Genomic DNA, 15,296 nt, shown 5'->3' with positions numbered 1-15,296 from the left:
TACCAAAACTTACTGCAGAATGAAATTTAAATAATAGTAATAATTACTCCGAAATACAAAACAAAATGTTTTAATTTTCCAAATCAAATAATTTTATTTCTGAACACACAAATTCACATCCCTCTCAGAACCCTAACTCTTCACGTCTCTTATTTCTCCTGCCTTTGAGACTAGGAGGCTAGAACACGCTGCATTTGGGGAGCGTTTTTCTGTACCATTCTCTATCCCCTCTTAATGAAGCCAAACTTTTTTTTTTTTTGGTTTTTGGCTACTGCTGTGCATTGACGTCTTTGCTGAGCTGTCCTTGATAACTCCTAGGTCTTTTCCTGAGAGGTTATAACTAATTCAAAGACCATCAGTGTGCTCAAGTAATTTAATTTTTTTCTTCCAATGTGCATTACCTTGTTCTTATCTACAATGACTTTCATCTACCATTGGTACCAATCCCCTGGTTCTGTCTGGTCCTTCAGGAATTTCTCTCAAATGTTGCCGTTAACCTAAATATTACCAAGTCATCAGTAAAATTTGCCACCTTACTATTTACCACTCTAGCAGGTCATTTATAAATATACTGAATATTTGCTCTACAGCACGAATCTGCTCCCTCTGAAGACAATGGCAAAATAGCAGCTGACTGCAGTGGGAGCAAGATAAAGAGCTTAGGTTAGGCCTGTGAGGCCTGCTTCTGTAGTATGAACCTTCCCACACTGAGAACTGGTCACTGACTCCTACACTGGTGTCCTGCCACAATCAGTTTGTAAGCCATGAAAAGACTTCAAAGGACATTGTTAATTTGAGTCTATGCAGTCAGTAGCAGTTTCAGGAACTCCACCTGTCCGTAAGAGTTCTCCTGATGATACTGGTGTTTTTGCATCTTCCCGTTTTAAGACATGTCTCTGTCTCTTTGTCCATTTCCCCTGCTGTTTGTGTAAGAAAAGTAAGTGAGAAAAACGAAACTATGAAACTGACCACAAAGTGCTGTGGTTGTGCTCATCCTCATGTCCTGTGACCTGTTCTGAAGAGCTCAAGACCGGGGCAGATGATGCCTAGTGTTTGCTTCCTAATAGGGAAACGCTCAGTTACTTACTGACTGGGAATCCTTTGTTCTTGTGCAGCATAGAAAAACTTTGAGGCGGCGTGTCCAGCTGCTGGCCTGTCCCTCCTCCAGGCGGTGCCTGTGCCACAGAAGTAGAGAGTGAATATGCATATGAGGAAAACAGGTAATAGGACAGCAAAGAGGACATGCACAGAGAAAGCGCCAAGAGCCAGTATACACACCATGCAGATGTCTGCTGTCAGTGATATCAGGTACACATGGCCAACTTCTCTTTTATTACAAGGCCTCTTTACACTGTTCTGGCAGCACTAAAGGGTCTTAGTGTAAAGAAGATTCTGGCTCAAGCTCTGTATGCCTAAACATATGCAGGACAAGTAAAATGATTTAGAGGGCAGTGTTCTGTACATGATAACTATTGTTAAAAGTACAGAGGAGGTGAGTTTTCATGAAAGCTCCAATCCATCTGGCAAGACCTAAACATCAGTGTCCACAGACGTAGTCCCATCCCTGAGAAGAAAAGCTGTAATGAGGCTACTGCTTTGCCATGGTCTGAGAGAGGTAAAATGTTTGAAAATCTCTGGCTCTTTGGAGTGTAGGAGGGTGCCTAGGAGTAGCTGTTTGCAGGTGAAGTAACATTTTCTGGATTGACTGTACCACCCAACAACAGACCTTTTTACCTCTGCAGAAGGCGGCCTGGGCTGCTACAAATTGGACTTTACAAATAGAACAGGGCAACATTTTTCAGCAAATAGTGTATGCAATAAAAATACAATTCTGGAGGACCCAAAATGGTTTTCAAATTTTATGAAAAAACTTTGCTGAAAACAGTTCTAAACATTTCTTTTAAAAAGATGTTTCAGTTTTTACTTCATTTTCTTTGAAAAATTGCCCCCCACATTTTTTTTAAAGGTTAAAAATCCTAAAAGCAAAATGTTTTGTTCAACCCAACACACAACACTTTTCAATGTTTTGGTGCAACCTCTGAACCGATATGATCAAATATTTGCAAAGTTCTGTTGACAATTCATTGCAAAGGAGCTCAAACAAAGCCAGAGTGCCACTGGACAGTAGGATCTACACTTTGTAAACTAGTTCTTCCCTACTTTTGATTGAGATGTGTACAAAACACAGATTATCAGATCTACCAAATACACTTGCCTTTAAAAGATGTGGGGAATGGTATCCAATTTCTTCTGAAAAGCTATTCTATAGAGATATGCCCAAAACAGATTTTAATGTTGGTAGCAGTAGAATGAAAGACAGCTTAGATTGCTCAGAAATAGATCACCTCAATTCTGTTCTCTGAGCACAGGATCCTGCTGGGAAAAGCCCATGCATACAGTGGGCTGCTTCATAAAAGATCTGGTAATAGAAAGCGCTCCAACAGGGATGAGGAAACAAGTGAGAAGATCCATCTGACCATGCCTGACAGGGATCTTCAAAGTTTTTAAAAACAACCCAGAATCTGGTAGTAAGACTCCAAAACAGGGACAAGAATATTGCTGTTTTAAGAAGCTAGCAACAATCAGTAGCTCCAGAAAACAAGAAAGCCCAGATGGCCATGTCAACAACTTCACAACCTCAAGCTGGCAGGCTGAAGAGCCTGTGATGAGCTGGTATTGTCATTCCCTCCAAGTTTTCCCAAATAGGATTTTTTTAAACTAAAATTTCCTGTTTACTTGGCCCAAAGAAATTTGCTAGAACATAATTAGCATAATTAGCAGAACTCTTCTTTAGTTCTGTAAGTCTGTTAAACACACACATGCATACACATATATCTGACTGACATTTGTACAGCCAAAACCACAATGCAACTAAAATGAGTTAAAGAACTATAGCAAAATACCACAAAAAGGAAGCCACTGAAATCTAAGCATCCTAAATGTGCAAATAAACCAAAAAGAAGCCCGTCATCTTAACACGTTCTATTATGAGGCAAGGAAAATACAGCTCAGATTTTCAAGTGGATTACAAAGAACACTTTCACACATACAAGTCAAAAGACTGTAAACTAAAAGATTTTATCCTGAAAAGGTTCAGAATGTCCTCAACTCCCATTGAACTCAATGGGAATGGGCAGACCTTGGTACCTTACACGATTAAGCTCCCAGACCACAGGAGGGTATAAAAATAAGCCCTTTGGGCAGTATTGCTTTAATAATAAAAACATCAGCACATTTGAGGTTTCCATATCACAGTATAACTCACTCAATCTCAAAACTGTCGATTTAAACAGTCATCAACTTTGAAATGCAGCTGCTTCTGGGCACAGCAGGGCAAACAACAGGTGCACAGCACACTGCACAAAATACTATGGGATGGCAGGGAAATTAAGTTCAGCACTGGGCAAACCCCTATGCTTGTATATGCCTTCTTTAATATCCCCATAAAGCAGAGAAGAGTTTATTTTTAACATCTCAGGCTACATGGCACTCAGTTTCCCTTTTAGGAAGGTGAAGAGCTGAGCCACGCCTGCTAGGATTGCAGCATGTGGTCCTAGGCCCATATGCTACTTATCGTGAACTTTCTATACATCTGGATTTTAAATGCAGCACTCTTGCATCATGTAAGTTTGATTAATGAGGTACAATGAGTCCTGAACACTCTTGGGACTGATGGAAGGAACATAATGAAATAAAGAAGGGTCTTGCCCTAATGAAATAAAAATGCACATTCCTTTAAGGGTGTATGAAAAGGCCTTTAAAAGGTCCAAGGTCCTTCCCAATACATGAGCACCATCTAAACACTCCTTCATTGTCTCAAATGGATCGAAGATTTGGAGCACTCTGCTCCACTGCAGTGGATATTCTTGAGATGAAGTACGTGACCTGCAGGCTTTTCTCCAAAAGTCTGTAATTTTGCACATTTAAAAGAAAATGCCCACAACCCCGCAAAGCCACATTCCTGACCAAGGGCTATGTGTGTGTCAAGACTGCATGTAAAAACAAAGCCTGTTTGTGTTATCCCAGCATTATAAGAAAAAAAAAAAAAGTCTGAAAAATTCTTGCTTGGTGAAAAAAAGCTTTCATATTCCCATTTGAGTAAGCTCACACAGGCACAAGAAGTTCTTAATTACAATGTCTAAACACCAACACAGAAAAATTGCTTCTGGACTTAGGCCAAACACAGGGCATTTTGGGCCAAAGGGTCATATTTTGAAAAAGATAAAAAATAAAGGAATAAAGGAGCTTGGAATGAAGATGGTGTCTCACTCTTAACTGCAGGATAAGTGTTACATCAGTGTAACAGGGGAAAAATCATGCCCAGGGTGAAGAACACTAGAAATTACTGATCAGAGCTCATCAGGGGCAGCAAATCCACTGGCTTACATGGGGTCTAGTCAGACTTCCTGCAGTGTCCGATTTTCTCTGGACACATACATACACTGATCTACACATAGCACACACCATGAATATACAGGAGCATCAGAACTACATTCTTTCCAAATGACCTTTCACAAAGGAAGGAAGCAATGCCTGCATGTGAGAGCTCCCCAAGGCAGGAAAGGGAGAGTGCCAAGAGCTGGAGAGATCAACATGTAGTTCCAGACCTCCTCTTCCTGGAGAGCTGTTCCATGCTCCCTTACCGCAGGTTGTATGTCCTCAGGTTGCGCTGCCTTCTCTTTGTGGCCCGAAGCTTGACGAAGGTTCGCCCTGTCGGGTCAAAGACGCACAGGACAGTGATGCAGACACTCAGAATGACGACCCAGTTGCACACTACCATTCCTGCAGAGAGAGCAGAGAGGAAATCAGGGGCTCTATCCTTGGGCCACAGTAAGAGCTCCTCCACCCTAGTCTCCTGTGTGCACACCACGCTCACCTCTCCACTGCTGCAGAGAGCAGAGGGATGATGCAACCCTGCTCACTCTTGCAGCCAACTGTGGTGAAGGGAAATCCTCTGAGAGGGTTCTCCAGCCTTGAGATTCTTGCTCGGAGGTTACCCATGCAGAAGACACCTAAATATCTGTTCAATACCTCAGGGATTCCAGGGCTGGTATCAGGACCCTGGTAAGACTGGCTGAGATCCTGAAAGGAATTCTGCATAAACAGTAAAGTCTTCTATGAAACAAACTGAAGGGGACCTGAGCCTTTTACGCTGGCCTATGATGGGCTCTTGGATTCCTGTCTCACTGCAGGCAGCTCAAGTGTGTGCGCGCAGTACCTGCTCTGTGTGACTGCATATTCAGATAAGAAGTACTGTCTTCACAGCTACTATTTTTTGATCAATTTCCAGGGGGGCCCTCCCCATGTATGAGAATGGATTATGGGGCACCCCACTATCTACAAAGGAGTGTGTAGGATATGCACTACCCAAGCACCACATTCAGGACACTCAAGGACACCAAATACATACCCAAGGTGACACTCTTGGCAGTGAGGTCATTGCACGAGGTGTAGTACTGGGTTAGCCAAACAATGCCCACTATAGCGTACACAAACTCAATCACCAGGATGGCTGAAACAACAGAAACATAGCACACAATAGCAGCATCTTTCTAAAGGTTAGCACTACCTCCCCCTTCACACAGGAGACCAGAAAAATAGCAGCCCACCAGCCTAGTCTCTGGCAGTTCCACCTGTGCCTCCTATCAACAGCTCCCAGGCTGAGAGAAAAATCCTGAACACCACATGACCTTTAGCCACCAGCTTGCTAATTACCCTGTTGGGCTCAGTTCTGTATTCTGTTTTCTAGCAGGACAGCAACACAGAATAGATTACTGGGGTTTTAGCTACAAGACTTTGAAAGGTAATCTTTAAGGATGTGATGCAGGAAGCCGTTAGACCCTGTATGCCCCCTATCCCTACATAACACACTAACTATACTCACACCACTGCAACCCCTGGAGTTGCATCACAGGCAAAAGTAGGACATAGAGGGCTCCTATAGACAGGCAATGAGGCTGCTCCAATTTGTTGTAAATCCAACACAATTAATCAAGTCTGCTGGAGTGCAGAATTAACACATTCCAGCAGCCTCCAGTGTCACCTGTATCAGCATCCCTGCACTGAAAAATGGTGGCTGGGTGCTTTAAACTACAGATCATTCAATGAGTTTTAGTTCAAAGTGCCCTGCCACCATTTTTTTTTTCAGTGCGGGGACACTGATACATGTGATGCTTGGGCGCTTTTAACTAGTGCAGCTAGCTAACTAAAGCACCCCCCCATACCTCATTCCCACCCCCCCAGAGCACATCTATAAATGCCCAGAGATCTCCAACCTTTCCCTCTTCCCCAATGCAATGCACATAAGATTCCCTTATATAACATGGGCTGCTAGGTCTCACCATGATAAACGGCCTGCCTAACTAAAGCAGCCAATTTAGAAGGGTGTCAATGTGGGATGAACCCAACTCTGTACAATCTTGGGAAATTTAGAAATATATCCAGACCCTCTTATTCCAGTACCCAATCCCTGGGGAACTGAAGTGCAGCGAGACTAAGTCCGCTGCCCAAAGTCACACGTGATATCTGTGGTGGAACAGATAATTGCCTCAGGGCCTCCCAGGTTCTGGAATGGTTTCTTAGCCTTCTTCTTCTGAAAGTATATGCATATGAGGGGAAGAAATCAGTTCCCAGGCTTGTCCATCTCAGACAGTTAATCCCTCTTGCTTCTTGTAGGATTAGAAAGGGGTAGATGGGGAGCCTTTAATGACCGTTGGTTCCAACAGATTCAAGAGGATGCATGTGTAACCTGGGGATCAGTCCTACCTACTTTCACAAATTTAAAAGAATGTGGAGCATTTAACTACCCTAACTCTGACAGACCTCAGGTCATGGCTATCCCCGACCTATGGTAGGCAACGGAATGCTCTAGCTGATTTCACTTGTGCTCCAGGCACCTACTGCCATTTGCTCCAAAGCCAAAACCTTGTTTTTATTAAGCACTTCAAGTACCACTTCTCTCATTAGCTGGTATATCCCAGTCACTGGACCGGTTTCCCCTCAGCAAAAATACAGACACATGCCCAATCCACTGGTCTTGTGTGTCAGTGATTAACAGCAGACCTGCCAAGCACCAAAACTTCTGTTACTTCTAAGGCCCCATCTATGCTGGTAAGCGCTACTTATGAATGGTTCAGCAAATATAATTTCTAAGACTCTTTAGCCAGCCAACAGAGTTGGGGGCAAATGCTTTTAAAGAATGCTTAAAAACCTAGACTTGTTCTTACAATACTGGCTGCACATTCAAAAAATTCCCACAGTTGCTAGCACGAGGTTAGCCCCACCTGATGGAAGCACTAGAGTAGCCAAGACTCCTCTGGATTCCAAGCTCATCTAGATCGCACATGCTTAAAAATCTGGAAGTCCCAAGGGCCTAAACTGCACTGGTAACAATACTCCCACTGCCATCATCACTGTGGTAACCACAGTGAGAAACATGGAGCAGAAAGGGACAATGCCCTCATGCAAAAATGGTTTTAAACAGGGTTGACATCTTGGGCAGGGAAAGAGACTGCATTTTCATTTTCATTTGCTCCCCTTTCTTGGACCCCTCCACTCAGTCTGATTTTAATACACTATTTCTCAAACTGGCAGCCTCTGCTCCCTTCTCTAGGGAGATTCAGTCTGTCTGCCAGAAAGAGAGGAAAATTAGTTTGCTTTCCTCATTAATGGTTTGCACTTAGTACTCACAAGCGGAAATATCTCCCATACAGAGAGAGCTCTCAAGAGAGAATTCTGGGTCATTACTGAATCCTAAATGGGATCAAACCAGGCAAACAAGAATTGGCAACAGGTTGCTCTGCCCACATGTTTAAAATGGATTTGGCCCCATCTGGCCAAGCTTTCCACCATGTTCTGATGAAAACATTTCTCCCTGGGATAGATGTCTGGAGGACTAGTACATTTCTGTATCTTAGAGGATAAACCGGAGACATGAGGAACCCTGAAGAAAAGGGCTGCTGCCCTTTTTGGTATGATTCCTGGAAAATCTGGAGGGTAGGCAGCGGAAGAAAGGTCTTAGGGGGAAAAGACTGGTTACCCATACATCTCAGGAAGAGAGGAGGCCTGTGGGCGTCCAGTACATATATTCACCTACACAGTAAACGTGCAGACTGCTGGTTGGGTAGATACATCACAAATGTAGGTCAAAAGCTGGTCCGTATGTGCATAAAGTAGCTGGCTGGAGTGCACACATGCATCAGAGAGGGGCATGTGCACACCTCACGGTGGGCATATACATGGTTTAGAGAGGCATGTGCTTGTATTATGGCAAGACTTGTGGAAAGGTGGAGTGAAGAGATAAATGTTTGACAAATTGGACACGCTTTTTACTGCATATGGGAAAGCAAATCTGCTTGTTGTAGGGAAAGTGGTATAGGCTGGTGTCTTGGTGAATGGGGATGAAGGAAAGGTGTGTCAGGGAAGTATGCTGGGTGATGGATCAAGATATGTAAGCAGGAGTAGGGCACTCCACTCCTGTTCCAGAGGGACTGTATATTCAGTGCAAGTCAGAGGAGTGGCCATCTGGATGTCTTCTAGGAGCTGTGAGTTTGTCAGGGTATGTGAAGGAAGAGTCTTCTGAGAGTAACAGATGGCAGTGAGGAGGCTGAGTAGTTAGAAGGCCCCAGGCCACTGCCTCTTACCCAGTCTGACATAGAGCACATACTGCATCGAATCCCGGGGCTCTGTGTACAGGATGCTGCCTCTCATGCTGAGCCAGATGATTGCCACTTCTGCTATCATGCAGCTGAGAAGGATGCCCAGGTAGCCTCTGCCGTGGTCCACCAGGTTAAGGGAACAGGTCTCGTTGGGATTGTACACCAGCCCAAAAAGCACCACAGAAAGGATCACAAACCTGCCAAACACAAGCCAAGCAGTTATCAGTGGCAACATGAAGCAAAGCATCTCCCCATCTAGCCATATCCCCTACTACTACCACCACCTCATAGATCCAGCCTTTCCATGCTTCAGAATCACAGAAGGATCCTAGGTGTCCCACACATTTCCTGCCAGTTCTTCCACTCATCTTGGTTAACTTGGTCCTGAACACACCCCTCCCCAACTATCATTCTGGAGACATGCTGCCCAGATTTGACCAACTTGGGAACCTGGGACTCACCTAATTGGTGTCTCTGAGCTATCCTTTGGGATCTGCTAAACACACTACACTCTTATCCTTTTCCCTTGAGCCCCTATCAGGAAGAGCTTCCCCGCCCCCCACTAAAATTCAACATGATAGCAATAATAATGTGTCTGGGGGTTATAGGCACCAGGCTTCTAAATACATTTTCCATGAAAAAAAGGTCAGAACAGCAGCTTTGAATTCCACTGATGAACAGAATGGCAAGAAGAGGCACCAGACATTCAGAACACTCTGGCACAAGCTTCCAGTAGAAGCTGCCTGTGCTACACCAAGGAGCGTAGGGAGAACTCCAGACCCAAGAAACAGGAGTTGCAAAAGAAAGTCGTGACCAGGCTCAGGGCAGCCCTCTCCTGAGTCCATGCACTTCTTACTTACCAGGTAGTATGAAGGAGGAAAAGGAAGATGGCTGGCAAAACGAGGTCATCGCTGCCTACAGACCAGCGACGGCGGAACACCACAATCCCTGGCATGGCTAGCAGGTCTGAAGAGGCTCAGCAGACACGACACTCACCTCCTGAAACAGAAGCACAGGAATGAACAATGTAGGTCATCTCCAGCCACCTCAAAAAGAGAGGGCCTGTGCTAGCACCCCTTCCATCCACCGCACATCAAGGGCCTGCCTGAGAGTCCTCCCTGTCCTACACAAATGATAGCATCATAGTTTCCTCTGCCCATCACCAGGGGGCATCCCAGACTCCAGAAAAAAAAGAGAGGGTGAGCAAAGAAGAGGAGCAGTATAACGAGGGGGAAGTGTTAGTTGAAACAGGTGCACAACAACTCTCACTGACTGCAATGAACACACACCTGACTCCAGCTTACAAGATTACCTGGAATTGTGTTACAGAGCACAGTGTTTGTAAGTGATCCCTACAGGATGCCCCCGACCGGTTTTACAGGCACAAAGCTCTGTACAACCTCCTATTACCATGCTGTTGCCTACACATATAGGCCACCAGGCTCTTCGGTCCCAAGCTTCCTGATGATGCCTTCTGCTTACTTGGCCAGATGCACCAAAGTATCCACTAAGAGTTGGCCCTCACACCACCATGACGCCATCACTACATCTCTCACCCCACTACGGAGCTGCCCATCATCCCACAGGGAAGCATACCTTCCCACCTTCCCTTGCACACCACAAAAGAAAAGTAGTGCTAGTTGTTGATTGTGTAACAGTCCCCATATCTCACTTTGTCTCCTGCATGCATTAAAATTACAATCATAATCAGTTGGGAGATTACTTTTCTCTGTCCCTCCCACTTTTTTCCTAACTTTTCAACCCAATGACCTTAGGAAAAAAAAAAACAACAAATACAATTACTGCCAGCCACATCAAAGACTATAGGACTATCCAGCTTCTACCCTTGCCAGGGTTCAGCCAAGGAATTTCAGTCCTGCTTTGCTGCACCCCATTATACTCTAATCAAACCCAGCCCTGTATGCTAAGAGTTCTGCCAAAGTATCACAAGCCTGCCATGCAGGACTGCAAGTTATTTTGGACCTGCAGGCCTCATAGAGCTCTGATGATCATATGCCTCTGCAGTGATCTACCACACAAGCTCTGGCATTTGCTCATGGCTTCATGGAGGTATTTCTATCCTAGCATGCTGCAGATCATGCTACTCCACTTCTGGCTTCCAATGTGCTCTGCCACGATACATAAATGGTGACCTTATAACAACATCCCCTGCAGTACAAGGCTTCTTTACCCTCAGCTCTGCCACAGCACTTCCTCTGTGACCTAGAGCATCCTATGCTGTTTCAGAGCTTTGGCTACCAGAGAGTTTGGCCGGTGCATCTCAATTCTGAATCACCACCTTCTGCTCTTCTAGTTCCAGGCCTTCACATAAATTTGTCAATACATCTCAGTCCTAATCTGCAGCAACCACGCTATTCCACAGTTGTGTCTCTGAAACACTAAGTACTACTTGGGCCAAACTACATAATCCAGGCAAAAACAAGAACAATTCGATATTTGTTGTGATATAATCAGGATTGACAACAAGATGTCAAAGGCTACAAACCACCATGCCTTGTTCCTAACACAAAACAAACAGTTCAAAATTCTAACATTAAGTCTCACATTTCAGTCCTGTTGTCATATGATGCAAATGATGTGATGAGTGAAGTGGTTGCTTGTCACCTAAGCAGAATCTTCAAACAACCAAGTACTTTGGGTTCCTGATAGTCCAGGCAACCTGCATCCCTACACGCCAAACTGCACTATTAGGGAGTCTGATATTATCACATGTCACAGAAATCCTCATCTTGTACCTAGCACTCATGCTTCTGCTCTTTCTTCTACCTACTGGGCCTGAGGATCTCCTCCTGGACAAGAACAGGATGGCAGTTCTTCTCCTACATCTACTCCTAATGGGGCCCTGCTGCCAACCTGGTCCAGTTGAATTTGATCTCCAGCACATCTCAGTCACGCACCTCAGTCATACAGCAATAAATGCCTTCACACATCTTTAACACTTTTCAGGAGATTCCACAATTAATATGCTGACACACTTCCAGAGTGTTACTCACTTCAGTAAAGGAAACGCTGTATTCCAAGATCAGCAGAACAAAAAAAAAAAAATGTGAAACTACACACCATTTGCATTCACACTTCCCTAGCACATACTCATCAGTGCACTTGGTACATTACAGCCCTACCCTTCAAACTGCTCACTCCATTGGCCAGATGGTGATACTTTCAAGCCTTACCATGAATAACCCTACCACCTGTCATGGCACATGGTGGTACTTTCTACCTTTCCTTGAATATTCCTATTGCCTATTAAAACACACAGATATTTTTCAGCCTGTTCTTTCTTACTTACTGTTGCCTGGGCTGGGCACACACAGGTCTCTCCTAGTAGTTCCTTATGTATTGCTGATCCTTAACAGTACAGGTACTTTCATCAATACTTAGCTTACAACTGCTCCCCCAACCACATCATTCTACTTTCCAGCAGCCCCCTACCAATGCAAGCAGCTGTACAGTGCATTGTTTCCTACTGACTGCCACCTTCTATTATGTCAAGGAGTGCTACTTCACAGGGAAAGAAAACCCTCAGGTGGATTCCTGACCTATAGCAACAGTTGGAGAGGGAACAGCGTCCCTTGTCTTTCATTACTCAATATGAAAAAGACAGAGATTGATATTGCTAGTCTTTTCCTTCCTGAACTCTCTGAACACAGCAATGTGGGAAGCAGAGATAGAACAGGTTCAATAAATACCTAAAGACTGCCTTTAAGAAATCTAAACCAGGAGGTCTGGGGCCCTTGCCCTCGTTTAGACAGGAAAAAAGGTGTGAGAGAAGGCCTCTTAGTACAACCCTGGAGTCACACTGCAAGAAAGGAATAGCTCTTTCCTTCTATGGAGTCCTAGGACCTGAAGCCCTGGGATGTGGCCAAAGAACTACATCTGAGAAGAGGAGTAGGGAGGAAAAGTGAGGGAATTGAGCAAAAGGAGCCTTGAGGCTCTTAGGTTAGAAGATAGGTCCAACTGATAGGGACCAAAGTCTCCACACCCCACATCCACTTACAAAAGAGCTTCAGATACAGTATGAATCTGAACCAGTAATGCAAGAAGCCCTGGGACACTGAACCCCAAACTGGGGGGAGAACAAGCATGCACAAGCCTTGAGTGAAGGAACCCCCAGACTGACAACACTCAGGTCAGCATAAGATCTATAGGAATCAGCAATGCTTACATGGCAGGTGGTCCAGCAGCAGCTCATTCTTCTCTTCCGTCAGGGTGTTTCAGGGAAAGTGCGTGTCCAGGGAGACAGAAATCACAAGTGAAGGAAGAAACAGCAAACTCTAATGCAGCCATTGAAAATCCCAGTCAGAAGAGAGAAGGATGGCTCAGGGACTGGTTGCCGAAAAAGCAAGGCATCATCTTCAGAAAAATTCCCTCCCTCCAAGATAGCAACCTCATTTATTCAACTGGGGCTGCTCAGAGCGAATGAGCCGGGGGTCGTGACTTCCCCCCTTCCACACCCCCGAAACACTCCAGAAGGAAGTGACATCATCCCTGTTCTGAGGAGACTGTGTGTGAATTGTGGGAAGAAGGACTGAGAGTGAGAGCACGCGATGCTGTCAGAGTCATGGGGAGAGGCACACACAGATGGAGAGAGAAGAGAGCTCTCAGCCAGCAAGTGCAGCAGCAACGAAACCTCCCCTCTTCTGCCACCAGGAAACCGGAGCGATTGAGCGTGCTGCAGCAATGATTCAGGAAGGACCTGGAGTCTCGCTGTGTGTGGGAACCCCCCCCTGCCCCTGCAGTGGATGGCATCAGAGACCGCGCTGCTGGAGCAAAGATCGAAAATGCGCTGAGCTGCTGGTCTGTCCTGTGGAATTCACTGAATGGGGGGAGGGGAATTGGACAGGACACAAAGGGGCACTGAGGAGGGGCCACCCTCCTGGCCAGAGAGGAGGGACTGTTCTAAAGCAGCAGCCTCTCCAAGGCCTTTTCAGCCGTTTTAATTCCCTGTGACATGCTCTCTAGGGGATGGCAGGATGTGGGGGAGGGGTACAACTAGCTGTCTGTAGGGTGAAGGCTTAGAGAAAAGAACGAGAGAGAGGGAGAGGGAGAGAGAGAGAGAGATGCTTCAGCAAGACAAGATTCCAGCTAAACAGAAAGATTTTGTTTAATCCCACATCCTAACAGAACGGACATAAACCTCAAAAAAGGTATAGAAGGAAACGCAAGAGCTTCGGGGAGCTGCAACTGCAGCCGCAAATGCAGCGACAGCCTGAGGACAAGGGCACTACATAGCTACATAGTGACTCCTTACACAAGGGGCACTCCCAAACCCTACAACCCCTAACAGACTCATCCTGACTCCACTGCTCCCCTCAAGTTAAATCTACAAACAAAATGAGCTTGAACTCACATAACCATGCTACAGTTCGAGACACACTGTATGGACCCCAACAGCCTGTGGCATGCCAGACTGCAGCGTTCCCTCATGCCCCCATAATTCACAGAGGCATTGGGCTCCTAATACCTATGCCACTGCAATCTAGTCTCCACTTTGCTTCCTGCAGGTTAGACTATTGCATGCGAAACTGAAGCCACGGAGCCAACACAGATGGTTAAATTCTGGATCCTATGCAGTGCCTCAGCCAGCCTACTGGAGACCAGAAGAATCAGCAGAGATGTCTATGGGGAGGCTCTGCTGTCTCAATGTATTCACCATCTCCACCCAAAGCAACAGTCAGAAGACTAAGCAAGACCCTCCACACCCACTCCAAAACCATCCTTTAACTCAGGGGTAGGCAACCCCTGGCACAGGTGCCAGAGCATGGCATGAGAAGGCATTTTGTTTGGTACGCGCACCTCAGGGTGGGTGGCGAGGAAGGGGATGGAGCTGCATTGCCACAACAAGGATCAGGCTCTTCATGGCTCCCCTGGCACACCAACATCACAAGTCAAGGTTGCGGGTTTTTTTGGCTCTGTCCAAAAAAACTGCTGAACCCTGCCTTAACTTATGTATAAATCGCCCCTGCAGCCCCCTTGCTGTCAGTCCACAGCCCCTGTCTTAACTCCACAAAGCATTTAAAATGATAGCGTTTCAACAGAAAACCCAAATGAGAGAACTGTTGTGCCTCAAACACATCACACAAGCCTTTTCCTCTGCTGTCTGCAGCTACTGAAGCAGCCTCCCTTGTGGTCTCCTATAGCATCAGCCCTATAAACCGCAGCACGTGTAAAATGCTGCTGCCATCTCCTTTGACACACATGGAAAATAGTGACCGTAGTCAACCAAAAACAACTGCCCATTCATTTCAAGGGGAGATTCAAAATTCCCTCCATGTATTCAAAATTCTCAATACATCCACAGAGGTAAGCTTTGACCCCAGAGACAGTTTGGCCCACACCAGCCACATGCAGCAATAAGGGACGGCAGAGCATTGCATTGTGGGATGCCTAGAGGACCAACCAGATCTGTGTTGTTTGGCTTACACACTAAACACAGAGCAGTTCAAAATTCACCAGGTCAGAGGAGTGGCTTTCCAGGTACAGTTTTTTAACTGTTCCAGCCAGTTTATACCAGTTCAATGAGGGTGTATGGCCTGACCACTTCTGATTCAAACCCTATTTGAACTGGCTTATTGTTATGTGCATCCACACCCTTGATCTCTGCCTCCTTTCCTCATC

The 15,296-nt window shown here is 45.5% G+C and overlaps 1 protein-coding gene across 4 annotated transcripts in view; it reads right to left on the bottom strand.

The window, feature by feature from the left end:
* Window positions 1-13,529, bottom strand: part of DAGLA (diacylglycerol lipase alpha) — a 61,358-nt gene extending 47,829 nt beyond the window's left edge. Inside the window, exons 1-6 of one of the 4 annotated variants that reach the window (XM_019504918.1) lie at window positions 12,844-13,529; window positions 9,518-9,656; window positions 8,643-8,854; window positions 5,411-5,512; window positions 4,644-4,782; window positions 1,088-1,175 (exon numbers count right to left, since the gene is read on the bottom strand). In XM_019504918.1, coding sequence (XP_019360463.1) covers window positions 1,088-1,175; window positions 4,644-4,782; window positions 5,411-5,512; window positions 8,643-8,854; window positions 9,518-9,612 — 636 coding nt within the window. In that variant the 5' untranslated portion in view covers window positions 9,613-9,656; window positions 12,844-13,529. Of the gene's footprint in view, window positions 1-1,087; window positions 1,176-4,643; window positions 4,783-4,876; window positions 5,095-5,410; window positions 5,513-8,642; window positions 8,855-9,517; window positions 9,657-12,843 lie in introns of those variants that run through there. The other 3 variants (XM_019504901.1, XM_019504893.1, XM_019504910.1) reach the window with 3 other exon arrangements.
* Window positions 13,530-15,296: the final 1,767 nt, after the last annotated feature.

The sequence above is a fragment of the Gavialis gangeticus genome, unplaced genomic scaffold, assembly GCF_001723915.1.
Source record: "Gavialis gangeticus isolate Ggan-Ray unplaced genomic scaffold, GavGan_comp1, whole genome shotgun sequence".
Lineage (NCBI taxonomy): Eukaryota > Metazoa > Chordata > Crocodylia > Gavialidae > Gavialis > Gavialis gangeticus.
Note: the sequence above shows the minus strand (reverse complement) of the source record. Positions and strands in the feature narration are given on the sequence as shown.